The following is a 25,675-nucleotide window of genomic DNA, read 5'->3' on the forward strand; positions in this document are numbered from 1 at the left end:
ATAGCTGTTATGTCTACAGATATGGTATAGGTCAGTGGTGGCAAACCTATGGCACGCGTGCCAGAGGCGGCACTCAGAGCCCTCTCTGTGAGCACGTGCGCTGTTGCCCCACAAGAGTTTGCCAGAGTAGCAAGCACGTGGTGTTTGGAAGCAACAGGGTAGGAAGTGAGCGAGCAAGTGGTATTGGCCCCCAGGGATGCCCTGGAGATGGTGAGGGACTGGCTCTGCCGCCCTGGCCATGCTCACTCAGTCTGCCGTGTCCACTGCAGCCACACCCACCCAATGGGCTATACCCCCACGCCCCCCCGAGGAAACCACAATACTGATGCAGCCTTGGCACTTTGTGATAAAAAGTGGGTTTGGGTTGCAGTTTGGGCACTCAGTCTCTAAAAGGGTTGCCATCACTGGTAAAGGTGGTTCCTTTCCTTAACTCTGGCTCTACCTATATTGCAGTGCGAGCTAACACACTTGAATAATGTTCTGATGCAACTGATCTTGTGTGCTAAGGGATGGTTACTCCTGTAATATAATGTTCTGTCAGTGTGGGTCGGTTTACGGTAAATGTCCATGTGCAGGGTGCAATTGGATTGACGGTTGACCAGTACATCTAAAAAAGCAAGAGTGCCTTGGGTCTCCTTCACCACCATGAAACGGATGTCAGGATACACTTAACTCAGCTCATCCATGAAACTAGTACTTAGACATCACCACAGCCTCCAACTGCTGTAGAACCACCTCCGTAATGACACCCGAGATGGGAGACCCCATCAGTGTCCCTTTAATTTGCTCATATATAACGCCCTGGAAAGTAAAATATGTTTTGAGGCACAATCCAATTGCACCCTGCACAGAACTGTTTACCGTAAGCCAGAATGGCGTGGCTGTAAGTGAAATAATCACGACCTCTAGGGAGGACAACGAATCTGTAACGCACCCTGAATTTAATTCTGAGATAGACGCTCAGGCTCGGCTAGAAGAGAGGAGGGAGGGGGACAAAGAATGAAAGCGACCAGATAACCAGCCTCTGGGTGTCTGTCCGCATGCCAGGGGAGTGATTGTGAGCAGGAGAACAGCTTTTGAACCTGCTAATAGGCTGACAGGTGCAGAACAACTAAGAGTACTATGGCTGATTGACGCAAGTAGACCGGTGACTCGCTCAAGGAGCAGGGCGTAGCAGCAGCCAATTATATAAGTAAACTCCAGGATCCTCTACTTTCACTCTGACGACGTCGGCAGTTTGGCCGATGAAAGCTAAGTGGTTTTATATTAAACAGTCCTGTTTATATTTTCATCCTGGTGTTCGATTCCTTCTTTGTTTCTTCTAACATGCACATAGCCAGGATTCATATTTTTAACGTGATTAAAGACACACACACACACACAAACAAACACAAACACACACACACATATTTTTTTATTAATTTTTATAATCACTGTGCTTAATATTTTATCAGCAACATATTGTCAAGGTTCCAACATTTAACTTACTAATACATATTAAGTTCCTTTCTCTCTACCTCATTTTTCTAACCAATGATAAAAGGTATCCCATGTTCTAAAATAAACTGAATATTCTTTCTCTTTCATTTTCAATGTCAATCTATCCATTTCTGCACACACTAAGATTTTTTTTAATTAACCCTCCATTGGTAAATCTTCATTTTTCTAATGTTGAGAGAATACAATTCTTGCTGCAGTTAATATACGGAAGATTAAATATATACACTCTTTCTTATAATTTCCTATAATTATGCCTAACAAAAATAATTCTAGCTTAAAATCTATATGCTTTTTAATCATTTTCTCTAACCATGTACATATTCTTAACCAGAATCTTTTAGCTTTAGAGAGCATGTCCACCAAAGATGCTAATAAGTGCCTGTTTTTTGTTTACAAAGTTTCCAGATGCAGAAACATGTTGTAGAGTGAGGTAGCTTTTGAACTAAGTCCTACAATATAAATACGGAAAGAGTATTCTTAACTTTAGATTTTTTTAGCCAGGACAGGAAGAGGTCCCTTTTGGTAGCAAAAACACTAGATAAAATTTAACTAATCTTTCCATTAATAGAAGGCCCCAAAGGAAAGTATTACTGATTGACCAGGATCTTCTGAATTCAAAATGCTCTATTGTCCCAATATCAGCTCTTCAGCCACACCATCCTATCACTGGCACAATCAATTTGCTGACTGGTGTCAGTAGGGGTGAATTAACAACAAAAAGGGAATCCAGAATCTTAGCTAAAGAGGCAGCTTCTTCATTTTGGATTTTTATCCTCAGAGATAAAAAAAATTCTATTTCAGCCTGTGAGGCATAAGAAAATCTATATTTTCTTTGTTTTAGAGCCGGGGTAACACAGTGGTTAGAATGTAGTACTGCAGGCTACTTCTGGTGACTGCTGGCTGCTGGCAGTTCGATTCTCACTGGCTCAGGATTGACTCAGCCTTCCATCCTTTCGAGGTCAGTAAAATGAGGACCCAGATCATTGGGGGCAATATGCTGACTCTGAAAACTGCTTAGAGAGGTCTGTGAAGCACTGTGACAGTATATAAGTCTTAGTGCTATTGCTACTACTATTTTAAGAAAGAGCCAAGGCAGAATATGCTTATCAAATCTGAAATAATCCACTGAGATAATTCACACAATAATCAGCCCAATTCATAACATTAACCAGAGAAGGAGCAAACGAGAACACACAAATAGATGCTTTAGCTCCATGGCACCCTCCATGTTCTATCCTACCTGAGCTCCTAGGTTTTGGACAAGGAAACAATCTGCTACTTTGCTTCCCTAACACACCTTCTTAGGATTGCACTCATGGCCATAAAAGGTTGCTGCTTTCCTCAGAATTCTTTTGTATACACTTATAAAGTCAGTCCATTGAGATAATTATCCAGTAGTCCAATTCATAATATTTATCTATAGCCAAGGCTTTTTTTCTCATAGAACGCCCAGAATGGAGTTCTGGCACCTTTTTTTGGATGGAACTTTGTAGGGTAGGCAAGGCGGATTGTATGACGTGTGTGAGTTCCGGCACCTTTTTTTTTTTAAAAGAAAAAAAGCACTGTCTGTAGCTATGAGCTATAACAGGAGAACCAGTCTGGTGTAGTAGTTAAGCTATCAGACTAGAAACTGCAAGATTTTGAGTTCTAGTCTCTCCTTGGGCAAAGCCAACTGGGTGACCTTGATCAGTCACTTTCTCTCAGTCTTAAAAGGTGTATGGAAATTCACTTTTGTTGTGGCCACCTTATCCAGAAGAATTATACTGTGTTCAACTCTAAACATTGACAATGAAGTGGCTAAACAGTTTCTGTTCTCATCTGAAAGGCCAGGGTTCAGTAAAATCTGTTGCTTCTTACCTCCAAAGAAAGAGGTTTCCCTAATGACAAAATAACGGGATGAAATGAAACATCTGGGTCCTTCTGGAAACAGTTGGGTTTAGCATGATGCTGGGAATGGTACAAAGACCACCAAGTAGCTGAAAGTCCCTGTAGAGGGAAGAAAATGAAAGAAAGCATTTAGGCACTTTTAAAAGATTACTTGACTATTTATTACAGCAGTATTCTGCTTTGAAGAGGCAATATATTATAGAGGACATTCCACTGAACCTTTGAATCAGATTTTCAAATAGGTTTGAAGGATTGAATCAGCTGATTCTGAATTATCTTGGAGAGGTTCAAAAACAATTTGAAGATTAAATGCGCTTTCCAGCTTTGAAGAATCTCAAGCATTCGTTGCATATATGGACAAAGCTGGGGGAATTTGAGTACTGTACTGAGTTCTCTGATATTAACTTTAAGTAGGTGGCAAAGGAGTTTTGTCACCTTTTTGAACCCTGTCTATCAAAGCCCTGGAAGATGTGCTGCTCTGCCATTTGTGTATTTAGAGAGATTTGTCTGGGGGGGGGGGAAACAGAATACAAAATCGAGGACTAAGTTTATTCCGCTCTGTCTCGCTTTTAATGAATCTTGCTCTTCCTTGCCTCCACACCATTTTATCATTATTCTTCTTTGACTCACCTGTAGATTTGTGTCCCTGTTAGATTTGTGTCCAACATTTTCCTTATCACTGGCATTTAATCAGGCTTATTGATCAGGGAATTTTATCACCGGGATTTAATCAGGCTTATCTTACAGTTGTACCAAAAGCAGGTGAAGATAATACCTGATATGTTAATTCTCATCTGATTTCATTGCTAATGATGATACAAAGATTTTAATAGCAGTGTTGGCAAATAGATTACAAATAGTTTATTAAAATTGATCAAGCAGAGTTAATAAAAATTAGGCATACAAGAGATAATATAGGATTAGTTATAGATATAATGGACTTAAAATAAAGATCAACTTGTAATCTCATTATTAGATGCTGAAAAGCTTTTGATAAAATACACAAATACATATTTATTGTATTAAACAAATTTGAAAATCCCTTGGAATTCATAAAACGAATTAAGATATTATAATCTACATCTAAAGTAAAATTTAATGACATTTTTCTCCCGCTTTTTTATTAGTTAGACAAACTAGACAAGGATGTGTCTACGGAGATTCTCAGTCCTCCAGGTCATGGTTGTCTCAAAGGTGCTTTTTCAAGAAGCAACTGGACTTTCTGTTTTTTCTTTGAAGATGTTTCGCTTCCCATCCAGTCAGAGCTGAAGAAGCTTCTTGGATGAGAAAAGAAATATCTTCAAAGAAAAAACAGAAAATCCAATTGCCTCTTAAAAAAGAACCTTTGGGATAGACAAGGGTGTCCACTTTCACCCTTACTTTTTTAATATTTACATTATTATTTCAATTAATATTTAATAATAAATTTATTTATGTATATTTAATAACTTTTCACTAGTGCTATTAGACAACATAGAATTATCTATGGAGTACTATATAACTCATATTCTTTTATTTATTTCTAAATCTCATACAGTTATTTTAGTATTGATGCAAAACAGCAGAATATTCTATTAACTTGTCCAAATCAGAACTGATTCCAATAGTTGAAAATTGAGTTACCCATCTGCTAAATATCAGTTTCATATTTTCACCAAAGCCATTAAATATATGTATCAAAGAATACAACATGTAATATAAATAAAATTGGAGGGGGTCTTTCTTCAGATATCAATAGATGGGTGTCATTAAACCTTACCCTTTGGGAGAAAGGTGAATGCTCTCAAAATAGATGTTATTCCAAGGTTAATTTATGTGCTGAGAAGAATTCCAGTTTAAAAATCTGGAAAATATTTTCAGAAAATAAATTCCTTCTGTAGAAAATTTTGATGGGGTTCTTTGATTCTGAGAATCTCTTTACAGAAAGGCCAATTTCCAATTAATGAGAGAGAATTCAGTTTTTAGAATCTGGAACTATCATGCTTACTCATTGTCAAGCATTAAATCCTGAAAGCTAGTAAATGGGGTTAATTTTCTAGTTTGGGCAACCTTGGAATATACATATACAGCAGCTTTGGATGGATGGACAGTATTAGGATCTAAATATACTCAAACTCTGGTACCTCTGAAAACAATTACATTATTTAGAAAGTTATGGACTTCCGGTTTCGGAGGCAGCACCTCTAGCTGTACAAGGAGACGAGTCTCCTCAGCAGCTAGTTTCCCTCTGTCGGTAGACCCTTATGTGGGTTGAAAGTCGCCCTGGAGGGTGTGACTACTGTCGAGGAGGCTGTGCTCAGCTGAGGAGGAACAGCAGCTCCCCCAGCTGGCCGAGTGAACTCTGAGGGCCGACGGAGAAGAAGATCGGCCAGTAAAATGGCCGATCACCCAGCTGCACCAACCGCAAGTCAAAAGAACAACTAAGCATGAAGACCCACTGTGGTGAATCCGGGTGAGACTCCTTTTTCTCTCGCTACTCTGATTCTTCCTGTAAAGAGTTCTGACTATTTCCCTTTGCTAAGAAGGCGGCAGCTGCCTATATCGGAAAGAGAGCTTAAAAGAAAAGAAAAGAAAAGAAAAGAAAGAAAAGAAAAGAAAAGAAGAAAAAACCTCTTTGTCTATTTTGGTTATTTTTTCTACCATTGGATTCTCTTTGTGGGGATATTTGGGGGAAAAGAAGGAAAAAAAGAGGATATTGCTATTTGTCTCTCTATCAACTTTATAATCTTGGAGATACCTTTCTTGTTAAACTTTTAAACAAGACTGAAAAAAACCTTTTTCTTTGTTAACTTTATCAACATGGAAAAAAAAAGATCTTTCAGTCTGCTGAGGACATCTGGTGGCCAAAAGTGATATTATAAATCTATCTTTGTGACTGGAAGAGGGATTAGATTTCATACACTAGTAAAAGAGAAAAGATAATCTCACATTCGGGTGGTGAAACTTGCTATTAGACCTTTGGAGGCGGATAATTGTGGACTTTTCTAAAATATAATTTCTAATAAAGGAACAGGCTTGTCTACTACCAAAATGGAAGAAAACATTCCACATCTTGACTATGATTTAATATTGGAGAAAATTTTTGAAATGACAGTAATGTGGGAAAGAAATAGAATAACATAGAATAAAGAAGAATAAAGTATAATAATAATAATAATAATAATGAAAAATCACTAAAAGCAAAAATCATGTGTCTGCATAATCTCTGAAAAGAAAGCTGTGTTAGCAAAAGCTGTATTAACAGTATGTGAATGACCTAATGCATATTTAGAAACATTGTATAAAAGTAAAAACTGCCTTCATTGTATTCCCATGAGAAATGGACCTAACGTGTGAGAAACTATCTGAATGTTACACAAAGTAGATTCCATATACAATGTAAGATTCCATCTATGCTTCCTTTGTTCCTGAGAAAAAGAAACCTATAAAGCTTTAGTTGAGACCCTCCCCCTTGTTCAGAAATTTGCTGATTGTTAAGTCACTTCTGAACCTTTTTGCGCAAAAATAAACCTCTCTGTTTCACCCTCTGGAATTTCGTAAAAGTCCTTATATTTTTTAAGGCTTTATTTTTCCACAAGATTTATGGCAACTTCTCCGCCGGGACATTTTTAAGGGCTTTTAAGAAAAAGGATTTAACCTTCTAAGACGGATTGCCCTGGTGGGGCCCCCTCTCCTAAACGACGACAGCTCCAAAAGCTGGCTTCGTAGCTCTTGACTACGAGGAGACCTCGACGGGAGGAAAGGGAATTAACCCATCAAGGAAGCATTCCAGTCTAAGGATCCGTGAGGGTGACAGACAGATCTTAAATCAACAAAGGAGTCTGGAAAACGCCTGCAGGCAAGTATTGTAAAACAGGGGAAACCTGATCCCTTTTGGATCGGAAGAGGGGACCGATCACCCCCTGAGAAGGCAAAGGTGTCATCCTTAAGCTTTCAATAGGCAGGATTGTGTGGGAGGTTAAACCATTGTAGCTCATGCTTGAGTGATCAATGGTAGTGTATTAGAGAGATGGGTGGGAAAAAGTCAAAGGAGAGCGTTGACCAGACGCCACTCCAGTGCATGTTAAAGAATTTCAAAAAGGGTTTTTCTAGGGATTATGGAGATCCAAAACCAAATCCAGCCATGTTAAAAAGATTCTGTGAATCTGAGTGGACTGCCCTGGGCGTAGGGTGGCCAAAAATGGGATCGGCGAATCCCGAACTCGTTGCACGGGTTCATCAAATTGTGACTGGAAATGGTTATTGGGACCAGTACCCCTATATTGACCAATGGAAAATCAACATTGCACAGACCCAGATGGTTAGCAAAATGTCAGATAGAATGTGCAAAGATATATTTGGCAAGCCAAAAAGCCAAGCCTCAAACAAAAGCTAAGATTTTCAGCCAGGAAGATAGGGAGGAAATTGCCAGACCACCCCCCTACGTTCCTAGAGGAGAAGAAGGGAGAATAAATCAGCAAATTCCACCCCCTCTGCCTGAAAGAGAAGCCCAATTTCAGCCAAAAGCCGGTGAGGAAGGTAAATTAGCAACAGCTGGATCTCTTCAAGAGACAGATAAAAGCTTGAATAACTTTGAAAGTGAAACCTCAGTTTCTAGCCGCACCAGGAGCAAGTTAGAAATAAAAACAGAAGAAAATATAGCCCCTCTAAGAGAGGTGTTGGTTCCTGGACCAGATAACACTAATATTTCAATGGTTCAATATGTTCCATAACCATGACAGGGAGGAGGAACGCAAATCAGATCAAAAAGAAAAAAAAGAAAGTTGAAATGTTAGCCGTGGCATTGGGAGGAACATGCCTAGGACCCAATCAGTGTGCCATCTATAAACAAGAAGGACACTGGCAAAGGGAGAGCCCCCAGAGGAATGGCCAACCCAGGGGACAATCTCGCCAGTATGGAAGAGGAAGAGGAAGAGGATTTAGAGGGACCTTCCAGAGAGGCTTCAGAAAGAGCTTCAAAGGAAGAGGGCATCCAGTTTATCCCAATCAGACAGAGGAAAGAGAAGAAAACATGATCGGCTTAGCTGACATGGAATGGGAAGACTGAAGAGGACAGGGTTCTATCGCCCCACCCCCAGAGCCCATTGTTAAAATAAGGGTGGGAGGACAGGTTGTCCCGATGCTAGTTGACACGGGAGCCACCAGATCTGTCCTAAATAAATCCATTGGCAAGCAATCAAATCCTTGTGGTAGCCATATATTTAAAAATTCGCCAACTTGCTTTAGTCAAGCCCTAGCCCAAGATCTTGCTTATCTGAAGTTATTCAGACAAGAGGATTGTTGCCTTCAATATGTCGATGATGTCTTAGTAACTGGCCAAAGCAGGGAGGATTGCTTTGAAAACACATCCAGACAGACTGTGGTTATAGAGCATCCAAAAAGAAAGCACAATTAATTCAAGAGACTGTAATGTATTTAGGCTATGAACTTTCCCAAGGACAAAGAACTTTGGGCCCCCAGAGAAAGCAAGCTGTGTTACAGATTCCCATCCCACAAACAAAACAGGAAGTTAGAGCCTTTTTGGGAATTACAGGCTTCTGTAGAATTTGGATTCCTAACTTCGCTCTCACAGCTAAATCACTGTACCAAGTTTTAAGGGGACCAGAAAAAGAACCTCTTTTGTGGCAAGAGGAACAAACCCAAGCAATGAGACAATTGCAACAGGCTCTCACCACAGCCCCCGCCCTAGGACTACCTGATATATCTAAGCCTTTTTCACTTTATGTGGATGTAAGACAAAATGTAGCTTTAAGGGTCCTTACCCAAAAACAGGGAAGTTGGAACCACCCTGTCGCTTATCTGTCAAAACACCTGGACATTTCTTCACAAGGCTGGCCCCAATGTTTAAAAATTCTAGCAGCAGTTATGCTATTACTGCAGGAGGCAAACAAGTTAACCTTTTCAGCTCCAGTGACTGTTTATACTAGTCATGCCTTGCAGACAATCATTGACAATAAAGGACATTTATGGATAAGTAATCAATGCATAAAATACAGGCTCTTTTATTAGAAAATCCACAAGTTACACTGCAACAATGCTCAACTTTAAACCCAGCAACTCTAATGCCAATTCCTGATTCAACCAAACCTGTTCATGACTGCATGCGAACAATAGAACTACAATATTCTTGCAGACCTGACCTTACAGACCAACCCTTGCATAATCCAGACTATCAATGGTTTACTGATGGTTCTAGCTTTATGGATAAAGGATGTAGATACTCTGGTTACGCAATAGTTTCTCAAACTTCTACTGTTGAGTCAGCACAGTTGCCTAGTTAAGCGAGGAGATAGAGTGTGGGTAAAGAACTGGAAATCAGATCCCTTGAGCCCAAGATGGAAAGGACCGTATACTGTTGTCATGTGTTCTCCTTTGGCAGTGAAAACCTTGGAAGGAAAGTCTTGGATCCATTGGAGTAGAGTGAAAGCAGCAGTACCTGCAGATCCAGTGACCTACAAGGTAGACAAGACTGACAAGCCTTTGGTGTTGAAATTTACAAGAAATACAGCAACGGGTTCCCAAGACACGGTGTGATCAACAACCTTGCTGAGACACCCCAGGAAGCTGTCTCTCTACACACGGTGGAAGATATGAGGATTCTACAGCTCATAATATTTGTTAATTATTTAATATGCACACACATTCCTACACAAATCAGTACAATGGCTACACGAGAGGTCATAATGCCAAAACCCTCTAATAAAGAATTATTGAGTAGCACACACCAAGAAAGAGCAGAAACACAGGGAAACCAAAGTTGTCAAAACTGTATCAAAACTACAAACAAGGAAACCAGATAACCAAGACTTTGATTTACCATACAGTTAAACCAGAAGGGTGCCAAGATAGTTCTCCTGACTCTTGTACATACAATAGAACTACATATAAAGTTTGTAGAAAAGGTGTCCAATATCAGTGTTATAACCCGAAGTCTGATCCTGATCGTTGGGCCTTACAAATCAAAACACATAGAACAAGAACTAGCTATAAGGACCAGGCACTCTTAGGGATCTCCCAATGGAAATCCAATCCACACTCCAGTTTTAGCGTCACCTTTGATGTTTGCAAAGCAGCTAATTATTGGACTCCAACGTATGGTTGCGGAGGGATCAGTAATATTCACAACTTTATCCCAAAACTTGTGCCCACCAGATGGATGTGCGGTCAAATGTAAGTGGTGGTCATGTATTAAGTGGCATACCCAAGACCCAAAAGAGATAGACCACATCTTGTTTGAAAAGAATGAAACAAAAGCAAATTCCTGTGGAACGGATAACTGTAATTTGGTGACTCTCACAGTCAAGAATGGCAGTTGGTTCCTAGAACAGAATAGGTGGGAAAGTAAGAAATGGATGTTTGGGATAAGAATAGATACAAATGGCTATGACCCAATGTCAGAAATAGAAGTCAAAATTATAACTGCAACCAAAAGACCAGAACAAAAATCATTATTTTGGTCATATTATGAGGAAATGGAGAACCTACATATTCCTGAAGTACCTAGACATGTAACCAATACCTTCGTTAAGTTAGCAGAAGACATTGCCCATACTTTAGGTGTGTCTAACTGTTTTGTGTGTGGTGGAACAAACATGGGAGAAAGGTGGCCATGGGAAGCACAAGAGTTAAATTATACCAAGGTACTAGAAATGTCTAAAAATAATAATTTAACCTATACAAGTGGGAAAGATGGTGATTGGGGTCTCACTTCCAACTTGGTAGGACATGTATGTTACTCAAGAAACAAAACAGAATCTTGTGTAGCAGTAGGTGACCTCCTATGCACAGGGACATGGGAAGATGGTAAATGGTGGTCTGGAACCAATGAGACCACTGCTATGGATCCTGGAATTAACAATGCTGCTATAACTATGAAGGTTTGTAGGCCTGAAAGTCTTGTTAATTCTAGGATGTATTTTAATTCCTTGCTTGATTCCCTGTCTTATAGCCATGATTCGGAGGATCTCAGAAAGTACAGCCCAATTAACAGCAAAACATGAAACAATGTTAGCCTTATGGGAATATAAAATGGTACCTTCAAGAGATCCGGAATCAGAGGTAGAATAATGGAAGTTTAAGCTGGAAAACTTCCAAAAGGGGGGAGTAATGTGGGAAAGAAATAGAATAACATAGAATAAAGAAGAATAAAGTATAATAATAATAATAATAATAATAATAATAATAATAATGAAAAATCATGTGTCTGCATAATCTCTGAAAAGAAAGCTGTGTTAGCAAAAGCTGTATTAACAGTACGTGAATGACCTAATGCATATTTAGAAACATTGTATAAAAGTAAAAACTGCCTTCATTGTATTCCCATGAGAAATGGACCTAACGTGTGAGAAACTATCTGAATGTTACACAAAGTAGATTCCATATACAATGTAAGATTCCATCTATGCTTCCTTTGTTCCTGAGAAAAAGAAACCTATAAAGCTTTAGTTTAGACCCTCCCCCTTGTTCAGAAATTTGCTGATTGTTAAGTCACTTCTGAACCTTTTTGCGCAAAAATAAACCTCTCTGTTTCACCCTCTGGAATTTCGTAAAAGTTCTTATATTTTTTAAGGCTTTATTTTTCCACAACAACAGAAGACTTCAAAACTTATTGGAAATGTAGGAGACAGTCTAAAGATGCCATCTTGGCACTTCCAACTGACCCTTCAATAATGAATCAAGCCATGGAACAAGGAACACCAGAGGAACAACAGAGCAATTCTGAACAGGCTTTCACACATCGAGGCACATATTTTAAAGAGACAGAGATATGCTTACAACCCAATGATGAATCTATGCTGGGAGAAAAGGTGGTAACCACTGAGCCAACCAATTCTACACAACGTTACCTACAACAGATGGATAACTTGGATGATCAAGAACTAACTGTAACTGACTCAGTTCAAATATCAAAAATAACAAAGATTGACACTCAGATACAACTTTCCAGAAAATACAACAACGCAGATAACTTATTCATAATTATAACATGGAATAAAAGTCAATACAATATTCGGATGATATTGGCAGGAAGAGAAGAAAATTTTGCTCAGTCTGAATTGGTTAGAAATTTTTGTAATCAAACTTTGAGGTTTGATAATCAAAAAGTTTTATTATGGGAATTAACTTGGCATAGAAAGAAAGCTAGAGTCAGGTTTAAATGTGAGATAAAACACTACTTGATGGGTTAAAAAGGCTTTTGAGATTTTGTCTGATTTAATAACGAAAGAAGGATGAGAATTGACTGTTATTATAGTTGATAATTATTAGGGAGTAAATTTGTTTAGGGGTTAAAAAGATTTTATAGACGTAGGGTGATGAAATGATAGAACATGTTTTTAAAAATAGATATGTATATTTTGGAATTACATTATTATTTTAAATATGATAATTATTTCGAAATAGAGAATTTCTATGGAAATGTCTACTTCAAAAAACTGACTGTTTTTCCCATGACAAATTGACCTTATGGGGAAAGCCATCTTTAAAAATTAGGAGAAAGATGATGATATGGAAAAATTGGAATCAGGACCACACGTTAAATTCCAGTGAAGCTGCTTTACTGCTCATGCCTATACACAAACTATTCAACTAATGGTCCTCACTAAATTGTCACTGGGTAAGAGTTAATGGACTTCAAGAAGGGCTGGACTTCAGTTACTTGTGGGAACATAACGACTCCAGGATGATTCCTCTCTTGACTCTGCTCCCCCAACTCTGTCTCTCCCTCTCATACATACAGAAACATTCTTCAGTCTTTTTTAAAAAAAAAACCATTGTCACCATAGCACATAACCTACTTTTTCTAGTTTATTAAATTTGACTAGAGTGTTTTCTGTTTTATTTCAGTATGGCTGCTCTACAGACTCTTTGTTTTGGAGAACTAAGAGACTGTGCTGCTCTTTTTCATTCCTATTATTTCTACCTTAAAAGAGTAGAAGAGGAATGTTTCAAAATTTATGTCAGAATTCCATAGAACTCTTTCAATCTACTCATCTCAAACTTTGCAGTGTCGATGTCCTCAAAGGTATCTACTATCTCTGTTATTTTCATTTTATTCTGCACCTCAAATGAAACAGCTATAGGCATTTTTATGCTTTTCCATTCAATTAAAAAAACAAACCACTTTCTTGAATTTATTTGATATGGATTTTGATCTCAGATCTCCTATACTAGGGTTCTCCAACCCATAGGCCATGGACCAGTACTGGACTACAGCCTGTTGAGAATTGGGCCATGTAAGTAGCGGACAAGCATGCAAAGCTTTATTTATGCATGAAGGGGATTAGATTGCACACATGAAAGCTTCCCCTCCCTCCCCACCACCCTGGCTGCCAATGCCTGTCTGTGGAGCCAGGAAGGTTGGGAACCACTGTTCTATATGAATCAAGTCTTGCCACCTTTAGATCTTAAATTTAGATTGGCTCTCAGTTTATTTGCACATTCATATTGTTTATTACAAGTGAAATTACATTCTTGGTCTGCAGTAAGTAATGAGATAGATGAACAAATAATCTGATTTAATGTAAGAGAGCTTTCTATGTTCTTTGAATGGGAATGGGAAAATGGGAATCCCATTTGACACATCTGTTATAAATAACATAACATATTTGATACTTACTGAATATTCCATATTCCTTCTCTTCAATTCTGTGGAACATTCTAAGAATAATATAACTTACTTACCTTTAAATGGCACATCACAAATTCATGAAAAAGATGGTTCCATTTTGGATTGCTGAAGACTGAAAGATGTCTCAAATCATGTTGTAGCCAGCCTGCTTGAGACTAAAAAGAAAGAGCGATTCACAACAGAAGGGCCACCGTTTGTCTCACTCCTACATCTCATGGATTGGAGCTTTCCCACTATATCCAATGGTGTTGGTAATCGCTATGAAAGAATTGCTAGGATAGCTAAAATAAAAGTTAATTCTAGGAGTTTTTCTTTATTCAGTCAAAGGGACAGCCAGCCAGAAAACATTCCAAACAGGATGTGCACAAGAAAGTTTTTCTACGATTATGTACTTAGCTAATTCATAAAGTCTGTTATAAAAATGGTTAACTAATTGTTCTATTTGAATGGTAGACTGTCTGTATAACTTTAAGCCTTTTGTTTTAGGCGGGAATGAGTACTTTAAATTGATTGGCTGCTGCCTAGCGGCGGTCCAGATAAATATAAGTCAAACAGCTGCTAGAATTTGTTTCTGTGAAACCTAATAAAGAGCTGTTAATTCTACTCCCTGTCTTCAATGTCTTGTTGTTCCCACTACACAACATCTACAATATAATCATAGATATAAACCAAAGGTGGTAGACAGTGGGAAGACATGGTTGGTTTTTTAATAATCTATTCCTATTCGTGTTCCATCAAGAGCTGTGGTGGTGCAGTGGTTAGAATGCAGTACTGCAGGCTACTTCTGCTGAGTGCCAGCTACCAGCAGTTCAGCAGTTCGAGTCTCTCCGGCTCAAGGTTGACTCAGCCTTCCATCCTTCTTAGGTTGGTAAAATGAGGACCCAGGGGGCAATATGCTGACTCTGTAAATAGCTTAGAGAAGGCTGTAAAGCACTATGAAGCAGTATATAAGTCTAAGTGCTATGGCTACTGCTCTTACTGTTCTTCAGAATGGGAGATTTGAGATATAAGGTGAGATGGACCCAATATCCTTCTTTTCTAATGAATCATTTGTTGAGCAGGCCTCTCCCCCATGATGGCATACTTAACTGATGAAAATCTTTTTCTCCCACCAACGAACAGCTGATTTTGACACCACAGCTGGTTTTTTTTTTTTTTTTTTTTTTTTTTGTAGCTTTGCCCTCCATGCTTTCAACGTGAGACTAGGAAGGACCCAAGAAGAACTTAGGACAATTGTGCAGCGATGGAGGACAGGGAGTCTGGATATCTTCAATTTTTGGTAAGGTGTGATCGGAAGATCTGGTCTCTTCCCACATTTTCCCTTTAGTTGCTCATTTTTCTTAAGTATGCCTGGGTTTAATTGCAATTTTTGAAGCTTCACAACCTCTTGATTTATGACTAGTTGACTTCTGACCTATTTTATAACTCCTTGTTGGACTTTTACAAGCTTTTTTTTCCTGTTCTTTGATTGCTTATTATCAAATTTTAAACTATTTGTTTTTAACCATAAAGAAGGTGTGGTGGGACTTACATTTACACAGGATGATACTATAAATTTTGTTCCTTCTAGCATTTTTCTTTTTCTTCTTTTTTAAAATAGTGATATTTATCTCTTAAATTTTGATGGGAAAATTTCCCTTTCTTTAAGTGGAGGGGGGGGGGAAGAGACCCTTTCCCTGTGGAAGCTGTTATGATTTATTTGCTTCTCCTGTCCTTGAGAATAAAAGTGTTTCTCATGCCTCTAAAAGGAGACAAAATAGTTTGGGAGGCAACTGAAAAAGAATGTTCTCCAAATTACAGGCTTTATCTGAAATTATAAACAAAAAAATTAATAAGTTAGTAATAGTTTGGCAAAGTCAAGATATCCAAAGACAGGAAAAAATAGCTGAACCCGATTTCCAATCTGAGGAATTGGAATCTGTTGCTATGTGTGAAAAAGAAAGTGCTTGTTTGAAAATTATAGAATTGCCAGAAAAGATTGAAAAGAATATAAGAAATTCTGAGATGAAAGATGGACTGGACTTTCTTGGCAAGAAGAATGTTGTGTTGTCAAGGAGAATTATTCAACAATGGATGTTGCAGAATTATTTACAATTGTTAACTTTGAAAGTCAGATGTAATTGTTGGAAAAGTTCCCAATTAAAAACCCAAGCAACGGTTTCACCAAAGAAAGGTATTTGATGCTGGGCTCAGAGATAACGATTGGGGCAATTCATGATAAATAAGAAACTGTGTAGACTTTCTATGAGTAAATTACAACAATAGACTGTTAATAGAGTGCTTTGAACATTAATTTTGCTTAACCTGTTTACTATTTTTTCTTTCATATATGTAAGGTATGACAGGTCAATTGGGTTGCAAATAGATGTACAAGCTTATAAATTTTGGACCTGCTTTGAAAGTGGGGGAAGCTATTTTTGTTGCAATAGTTTTGTCAGTGTTTAACCATAATATGTGTTTTTATCCTTTTTAAAAAAATTCCTATTTTTTTCAATGTTTTTGTTTAGTTTTGTCACTGTTTATTTTTGTATTTTAACCTTTTGAATAAAATAAAATTGTTGGCAGAATCATTTGTTGGGCAAAATAAAAGTAGTTTTTTCTCTAACTGAATTGCTTAGTCTTCCTCAACCTTCGTTCTTCAAAACAGTTCAGAGCAAATTTCTGAAGGCTCATATCAGTGGAATAGGTGTTATTTTCCTTGCAGAGAAATTATTTTCTTTTAATTTAGTTAAGAGATCTTGTGCTGTAGGAATCCTATCTAATGAGAAATTTAATTTTGTCTAAAAATAAAATCAAGCAAATTACCTGTGCAAGGATCAAACAAAATGTCGCAAGAAGAAAAGGTGTTATAGATGTCCCAAAATACCACATCACAAACCAGCCAGCAGCATCCAGCAGTAAAATATGCAGAAGCATCAGGAAAAAGAAGAATTGGTTTGGCTTGAAGAGTCCCATCTTTTCAACAGTGGACAGCAGCTCCCGAAAATCTTCTACTAGTAATTTCTAAGGAAAAAAACAAATTTGCAGGTATTTTGACTCCATGAATCCTGTATAGCTAGCCAGTGGCCCCAACAGTTAACATCAAGAACTCTTGGTGGAATTGCCATCCGAACTATCCTTTTCCTGCCAAAAGTTTTATAGAGGAATTAAGAGGAAACTGCTAGACAATTTACAAGCCACTTTGGGGACATATGGATCATCATTCATCATTCAATTAATGGCCATCCAAAGTGACTTATGACCATGTTTCACACTTAGGATTGTTGCAGCATCCCACTTGGTTATGTGATCAAAATTCAGAAACTTGGCAACTGGCTCATATTTATGACGGTTGCAATGTCCCGGGGGTTATGTGATCACTTTTTGCAACTTTCTGACAAGCAAAGTCAACGGGGAAGCCAGATTCACTTAATGTTACTAATTTAACAACTGCAGTGATTAACTTAACAACCGTGGCAAGAAAGATTGTAAAACGGAGCAAAATTCACTTAACAACTATCTAGCTTAGCAATAGAAATTTTGGTCTCAGTTGTGGTCATAAACTGAGGTCTACGTGTAATGGAGAAACTGACACACAGAGAGAAAGAAATAACTGGTGATAACTGGTTTTTCTTGCCTAAATGAAATTCAGTGGTGAAAAAAGCAAGGTTCTACATTTAGGCAAGAAAAACCAAATGCACAGGTATAGTATAGGGAGTACCTTGCTCAATAGTAGCAACTGTGAGAGGGATCTTGGAATCCTAATCACTGTGTTAAATAAAATGATTTTATCACAGATTGATATAGCTTTCTTGAGTGTCCACAAGATGGCACCAATTTATAGACTCCTCTAATGCACATACTGATTTATGATCAGAGGGTTATTAGAAGGCATGGGGTGCAGTGATTAGAATGCAGTATTGTAGGCTAATTTTTCCCACAGCCAGGAGTTCGATCCTGACTGGCTTAAAGGGTGACTCAGTCTTCCATCTTTCCGGGGTCGGTAAAATGAGGACCCAGATTGTTGGGGACAAAATGCTGACTCTGTAAACCACGTAGAGAGGGCTGTAAAGCACTCTGAACTGTTATATAAGTCTAAGTGCTATTGCTATTGTTATTAGTTTTTTAAAAACACAGAGTGTTATGTTATTCAGAGTGTGGTGTTCAAATATTTATTGTAGTCTATATTTGTTCATTAAATTCATTTATAGAGTGCATTTGTAATTTATTCCAAATTCACTTAAATGTAGTATTTTATTACTGTTATAAAATATGTAGTTAATATGGATTATTAATTAATATTAAATATTTATTATTAAATAGTTATAGAACTGTTACTGGTGGATAGTACCATCTATGAATCCACCTATATTATTTCTTTCCTATATTACTACTTTCATCACAGTCACATCATTTGACGCCCATTGGCCAGAAGTCCCACCACAGGCCATCCACAGGCATGATCAGTGCTGTTTCATTGCTGTGCTCAGGCCTGAAATCTGACTGAAAAGGATCCAGATAAACCATTTTCTCCAGACTCTCTGAGGCTGCATTGCAACCACCTGCTTAATAATTTTAAGGCTGGGATTGATTAGGTGGAGGCTGAGGAAGGCAACCTGAAAGAACCGGGTTTACTTACCCAATCTTATTGCCCAGCTGCATTTTTAAAAGTACCTTAGATCTTGTTTGGCAAAATCAGATGGAAGATCATCTGATGGGACATGAAATGAGTTTACTCTGCATCTGGAGCATGAAGAGGAGAAAACTGTGTATATCGGATGCTAGCTGGGTATGACTTGTTGAGATGACAACAAGGGGTTGTCATCTCAACAAGTTGTGGGGTTATTTGGGTTCAGTTTGAATCCGTGGAGCCTAAAGAAGCAAACAGGGTTCTCTCCATGTTATTCTCACCTGTGGATTTGAGTCCTGCTTGCTTAGTGGAAGCAGACAGGGGGATGAGAGGAAGCTGAGTGTGAGTGGTAATGAAGATATCCTTCAGATGTATTTGGGGAGGATCAAGTGGGGCTTCAGGGCAATGAGGTGGAGAGTGGAAGGGAATGAAATGGCATATACTAAGATCACTTCATAATTAAAAGTCTGCTGAAGGAAATGGACTTTTACTGTTTTTATAAATGCCAAGAGATTGGGCTGAAGTAAAAGGGCAATACAGAAAGATTGAGGAATACCTTATAAAAATCTCTTTTGTTGACCTTAATAGCAGATCAGTTTTAATGACAAAAGTGATCTTTGAGTCAAGCCTTATAATATTTAAGGCTTTGCATTTTAACACCATAAGCCACTACCTCAATTTTCTGTCTTCAAACTTACATTTTTACTAGGTTCAAAGCTGGGCTGATCAGGTGCCAATTCCCCAATCAAAAGTGATGCCATGTGCTTCCTTACTAGAGTCTTGTTAACATGAAAGGCTGTGAAAGGATCCTAAAGCCAAAGCATAAAGAAAAAAGAAAAAAATATAATAAAAAACCAGTTTAAAGGCAAACTGGAAGAAACATGTTTAGGCTAAGTGATTATACTTGATTTTTACCTTTCTTCTTTTCAATTCAAGGCATCTCAGGCATAATTCCCAGGAGGTGTTTGACCCAGGATGAAATTATTTTCCTTCAAGAAAACAGTTCAAAATAAAGCCAATTGCATGCGGCTGTTCTGCTCTCTGTCTTAGAACTGGCAAGAAGTTACAGCCTTTGTCAGATCCACTAGATGGATCAGACCAAGAAATCTACTCCACAGGAAGGCTAAAACTATTTTGATTATGACTGGCCATAATAACAGATGATTCATTGACCATTTGCCAGTCCCAAGCCCGAAAAAATGAGAAGAGTTAGGGAAAGCAGTGGTGAATTACCCTGCAAAAAATCTCACCAAAATCTCACTTTATGGCAATAACTCAGTATGACTCAGATTGGATACCAAAAGCTAACCCTCCAGGCTGGATGGTAGCCTGCAAACTCCTGGAGAAGAGCAAGGGCTAGCTTTTAGTAGTCAGATTTTTTGTGATATTGTTGGAGGAAAGCATTCAGGAAGCCCAACAATTGATGGTGCCCATGATGAAAGAGGTTGCCTACACAGTACAAAGTTATATCAAATTGGATCATGGAATGCTAGCGGCATGTCCCTTGGGAAGCTTAAAATTGTAAAAAGAGAAATGATTGGAGTGAATATAGACATCCTTGGTATCAGTGAGTTATACTGGACAGGGGAGTGATCAGTTCAAATCAGACAAGTTTATGGTTTATTTTTCTGGAAACAATACCAGATATAAGCAAACAAGCGGCTAAATGTGTTGAGAATTACATAGTCCACAGTGATCACATACTATCTATCCAAATTCAAATCAAGCTACTTAACATCACCATACTACAAATCTACGCTCCAACTGTAGGCTCAGATGATGAAATGGAACTTTTTAAAAGTGAGCTTCAATGTGCTCTCAAGCAAATACCAAAAAGGATCTTTTGTATATTATGGGCAATTTCAATACAAAAGTAGGCCAAGGAGAAGTTGCAAGAATAGTAGACAAGAATGGAATGAAGCCGATGATTGCCTAGTGCAATTTTGTCAGGAAAACCATCTCAGCATAATGAATGCACGGTTTAGTCAACACAAGCAACATTATATAAATGGATAGCACTAAATGGACAACATTCGAAATCATTGTATGCCAAAAACACTGGAAAAGTTCAGTTGCATCTGTTAAAACACTTTCTGAGACTGATTGTAGCTCAGACCATCAGCTATTAGTGGCTAAACTGAAGTTCAAATTCTGCAAGGTGAAAAAAAGGTATTCCCCCCCCCCAAAGTCAATCTTGTCATAGAGAAAATCAGTGATTGTATTAAATTGGATTAGAGTATGTTAGAAAGAAGGAATTGGGGGAAAAAGTCTATTTCCAAAAGGAAAGGAAGAAATCCATATCTGGCATCATAGATGGATTTATCCTTACATATATCTTAGTGCAATATAAATGAAATAAGCTAAAAAAGAAGTAACGACAGCAAGAAAAAGGAATCCAGCTTTGACACGAAACGTGAAAGATTCACTGCTGCAAGGGATTGGAAACACCCGATTCTCCGTCTCGCCCCCTGCCGCGCGCCTTACCGTGGCGTCCTGCCCTGCGAAGCTTGCGATGGTCCGAGAACCCCCTGGGTGCCTCCTGTAGAAGCGGCTGACGTCATAGACTTTCCTGTCGATCACCAGCCAGCGCTCCTGTGGCGGGTCTCCCTGGCCAGTGCGCAGCCCGATCTCGTCCCAGGTAAACCACCGCGAAGGGCGGGACAGATCGGCCGCGGGATCAGCCTCCCTCCTCTGCCTGACCCCGGTTTCTCCTTGCTGGGAAACCATCTCCCCCCCGACTGAGGCTTCGGGGAACCTGGCACTGTCCTTTTCAGCACCACCGGGAGGGCGGACTAGGCGGGTCCTGGCAAGGGAGATTCCCCCCTTCTCAGTCTCTGATTGGCCGACAGAGTTTCACTGGCGCAGCTCTCGTGGAGAACAAACGGCGGAGAGGGAGGTGCCGCAAAAGCCAAGTCGGCCGAGCCTGGGAGGTTCGGAATTTCGAGTACGAAAGAGGAGGTGGCGGCTGGCAGCTTTTTTTGCAGTAAGGGGAGCAAACTCCTTTTATTGGTTTCATAGAAATCCCATTTCTTCGCAAGCAAAACGATAAGAATTAAGGTCCCTTCGGTTGATTTCAGTAAACTGGGAAACAAGTTTTGGAGTCTCTCTGTGGAGCCTTTATTTTAACTTGATTTCACCAAGAAGCAAGATCTCCCCGTTTCTTTAGCCCCGCAGTCACGGGAGGCAATTCGATCACATGCCAGCCTGCGATTCAGTCTGAAGTCAAGCTCTTCCCGAATGTCTTCATGCTTACTTGCATGTTCGCACCACGGATGGAGGATGCGCGCACACCTTAGAAAAGTATTTGAAAAGTTTGGGACGGAGAAGAGGGACAGAAACCCTCCTGCAGTCCAGATCCATGGGGGAGGGGTGTCTGTAAAGCTTGACATCCCCAACTGGTAGTGATGGGGCCGAAATCAGCTGTGCCAGTATTGGTTCATTTTGGAGAATAGGCTGGCTTGTGATTCAAAAGATTCAGAATTGGTTCTTCTCTTTCTGCCTCCTCCTCATCCCTGGAATGTCACAGGTTGAGAATTTCTACCTGCAGCAGAAAAAGGAGAGTGGCACAATCTGAAAAAAGCTTTTCATTTGTCAAAGCATTACAGTGACAAATCTCACGTCCTACTGGTAGCATTTGTCTGTCATGGGGAATTGGCCGGGACTGGATCACTAATAAATGGATTGAACTTAATAGCTTTACACATTCCAAACAGATTTTTAATCATATTATACAAGGAAGATGCTTTTTTTTTTTTTGGTGCCATTCAAATCCCGGTGCCTGATTGGACAAATTTTATTGGCAATATTTCAGAAATGATTTCCCATTGCTTGTTTCCTAGTACTGGAGTAGAGTGACTCAGATTACTCAGCTGGCTTTGTACCTAAGACAAAACTAGAACTAGTCTCCTCATTTCTTTTTTCTTTTTGTAAAAGTTTTATTGATTTTTTACAATAACAACCTTAGTGCCTGGTGTATAGCATGTTGTCTTGGTTCATAAATTTTTTTAGAATAGATATACAATCAATAGTAGTTAATTAACAATCAATAATAATTAATTTTTATATTTCCATAATTAGTATATCAATTAATAATATATTTCCTTGATCTTCTCTTCTCCCAGTAGTATTCTCCTTCTTCAACATTAAACAAATATAATTTTTGATATTTGATATTTTTCATATATAAATAATAAAAATAAACATTTTCTTCTATATTTATATCATCAATAATAGCATCCATATATAGCATTATTTTTATCAACATATTATTTTCGTAAAAGTCATCTTATTGATTCACCATGCATCTTATTTTCATAAATCTTGTTTAAGCTCAATTTCCCCTTAATATTCAAACAATTCTTATCAATCATAATTTTCTTGGTAATTAACATCTAAATATCCAAATTTTCCATTTAAATATATCATACCAATATTTTCATATTTCATATATTATAAACATACTATATTACTTATCTATCATAACATCTACCTATAACATCTTTTCTAATCAATTTATATTTCACTTCTATTTGTAAAATTTGATTTGTTAAATCACTATATATCCTTTTTTTCAAAGTTCTTAGTAAGCCTAATTTCCTCTCAATATTTCAATCATTCCTTAATCCTAAATCTTTTCAAACTTAATTTATCTTTAAAATTCAAACTTTTCCTTCACTTACATCATCCCAGTATTTTTACATTTTGTACTTTATCAAAAATACTATATTACTTATATCTCTTATCTCACTTATTCTAAAGCCCCTTTATAATCAAAGTTATCTGTTTATTTAGCCGTATAATATTCCATCTGGTAAGGCAGATCAAATCTGTTAAGCTCATCTCTGGCCTTCTTCCTTTGCCAAATAGTTTTCCAAAATAATATTTTCAACTTGTCAAACACTTCTTGTATTTTTGTAGTTGTTGTTAGGAGTAGAGGATATATAGTACATAAGATGTATGCTTTTTGTCTCCCAAACAGTGATTCTCCTAGCAGTGTCCATTTTGTTAAGTCTTTTTTCTTCTCAGGTTTATTTTGACATTCTAATGCATAAGATATCTGTTCTGTTTCAGGAAAAGAGGCATTGAGACGAAGCAACGAGTTCCAACAGTTCTCCTTTATTGCAAACACCAACAGAACAGGTTTTAAAATGGTGCGGCCCCCTTTTATAGCCCCCCTGCACAATACCTTGCTGGCCAATCATTGCAAAGGATCTTTTCCCGCCGTGTGTGTGCACGCAAGGCAGGGAGAAGCCTTTCTTGTCCCGGGCATCCACATGTCTACCCGGGCCAATCGCTGCAGCCTGTGCCTGCCGGTCCAGGACATAACACTCCTCCCCGCTTGGCTAAAATAATAAGGCACACTTATTATTTTAAATACTCCAACACTCTATTGCATTGCTTACATTGCATCTATATATACACAACACTACAGTCTTGCTGCCGCCATGGTCCCACTCCCCTTGAGTTGCATTATTTAACCCAGACTACTAGGCCTGCCCATGAACTGACAAGGACCGTACATAGTCTTGTAAGTATTTGGGAGGACCTCTGGCCCACCCTGATCTTCTCATGGCCATTGTGTGTGCCTGGCCTGCCAGCTTGCCTGCCAGGCTAGGCAGACCAGGACTTTGTTGCCCCAAAGATCCAGGGGACCCACCCAGCTGCTGACTGGCTGGATCTGCTAAATCCAAGCCAGGGTTGCTTGGGGGGGGTGGAATTCCCCAAGTCCAGTGGTGGGGTGGAATTCCCCAAGTCCACAATGGACTCCTCTTGGGAGCACTATCCCTTGAGCCCTAGGCCAACAGCTGGAGTGGCCTGAGTGCCAGAGGCCAGAGCTGCCTCCAGGGCGAACCCCCTTTCTGCGGACTCCCTGTTTGGAGCAATAGCTGAAGCCTGGGGATGTTGGAGAGACTGGTGGTCCCCAATCGTAACTGTGGTCCTCCTCCCCCCTGAGAGCTGAGCCAGGAGCGGAAGAGTTGCTGGGAAGCCTCCAGCGCAGTTGGTCAATGTGACATCGGATCACACGACCATCGTCCAAGGCCACTTTGTATGACAGCAGCCCAGAGAACTTGCATACCACTGCCCAGAGACCTTGCATACCACTGCTGTGACCCAGAGATGTCCTGGTCCATAGTTCCTTGCCCAGACTGGATTGCCCATTTGTAGTCTCCCAGGTGCCTGCAGCTGTGACACCTGTGAAGCCGCCCGGTCTGGGTGCAATCTGTCCAGTTTTGTGATGAGGCGGTGACCCCAGCAGAGTTCAGCTGGGCTCTTTCCAGTAGCTGTGCAAGGTGTGGTGCTGTGGCATAGAAGAAAGTCTGCTAGTCTATGATGCCAGGTCCCATGAGTGATCCTCTTTAAGGCATCCTTGGTTGTGCTCACCATTCATTCAGCCTATCCGTTGGAAGCTGGATAGAACGGTGCAAATGTGGCATGCCAGATCATGTTGGCCTGTAGGAACGCCTTGAACTCAAATGACATGAATTGGGGCCCATTGTCGGGGACAAGGACATCTGGAAGTCCATGTGCAGTGAAGATCCCTCTCAGCACCTGGATGGTCCTAGCAGTGGTAGTGGAGGAGACAGGCATTACCTCTAGCCACTTGGAATGGCTGTCCATGAGAATTAAGAAGAATTGCCCCTGAAAGGCCCAGCATAGTCAATATGGACCCTCGACCATGGGGTATGAGTCTTCTCCCACCTATGAACTGGGGCCTGGGGCATCTCCGGCCTTGATTGTTGACAAACAGTGCACCCATGGACCTGGGCCTCAACGTCTTTGTCGAGCCCAGGCCACCAATGATGGCTGTGCGTTAACCACCTTCATCCGGACTATTCCCAGATTTCCCTCATGCAGAGACTGCAGGACTCTAGTCCTCAATGAGGTTGGGATTACTATCCGGCTACCCCATAGGACACACCCCTTGAAGGTGGAAATCTCATGCTTCCTCTGCCAGAAGCTCTGGAATTCTGAGCCTGGACATGTATCAGGCCATCCAGACAAAGCCCAGGTCAGCACGCGTGTTAGCGTGTGATCGGTGGCTGTTTCTG

At 39.4% G+C, this 25,675-nt stretch overlaps 1 protein-coding gene across 2 annotated transcripts in view; it reads right to left on the bottom strand.

The window, feature by feature from the left end:
• Positions 1–21,449, bottom strand: part of LOC120312442 (acyl-CoA (8-3)-desaturase-like) — a 38,829-nt gene extending 17,380 nt beyond the window's left edge. Inside the window, exons 1-5 of one of the 2 annotated variants that reach the window (XM_039353170.1) lie at positions 21,111–21,447; positions 19,325–19,435; positions 16,823–17,020; positions 14,071–14,172; positions 3,358–3,486 (exon numbers count right to left, since the gene is read on the bottom strand). In XM_039353170.1, coding sequence (XP_039209104.1) covers positions 3,358–3,486; positions 14,071–14,172; positions 16,823–17,020; positions 19,325–19,435; positions 21,111–21,353 — 783 coding nt within the window. In that variant the 5' untranslated portion in view covers positions 21,354–21,447. Of the gene's footprint in view, positions 1–3,357; positions 3,487–14,070; positions 14,173–16,822; positions 17,021–19,324; positions 19,436–21,110 lie in introns of both variants that reach the window. The other variant, XM_039353171.1, reaches the window with a different exon arrangement.
• Between the last annotated feature and the right edge of the window lie 4,226 nt (positions 21,450–25,675).

The sequence above is a fragment of the Crotalus tigris genome, unplaced genomic scaffold (genome assembly GCF_016545835.1).
Source record: "Crotalus tigris isolate CLP2741 ecotype Arizona unplaced genomic scaffold, ASM1654583v1 scf7180000018504.2861643, whole genome shotgun sequence".
NCBI classification, from domain to species: Eukaryota; Metazoa; Chordata; class Lepidosauria; order Squamata; family Viperidae; genus Crotalus; species Crotalus tigris.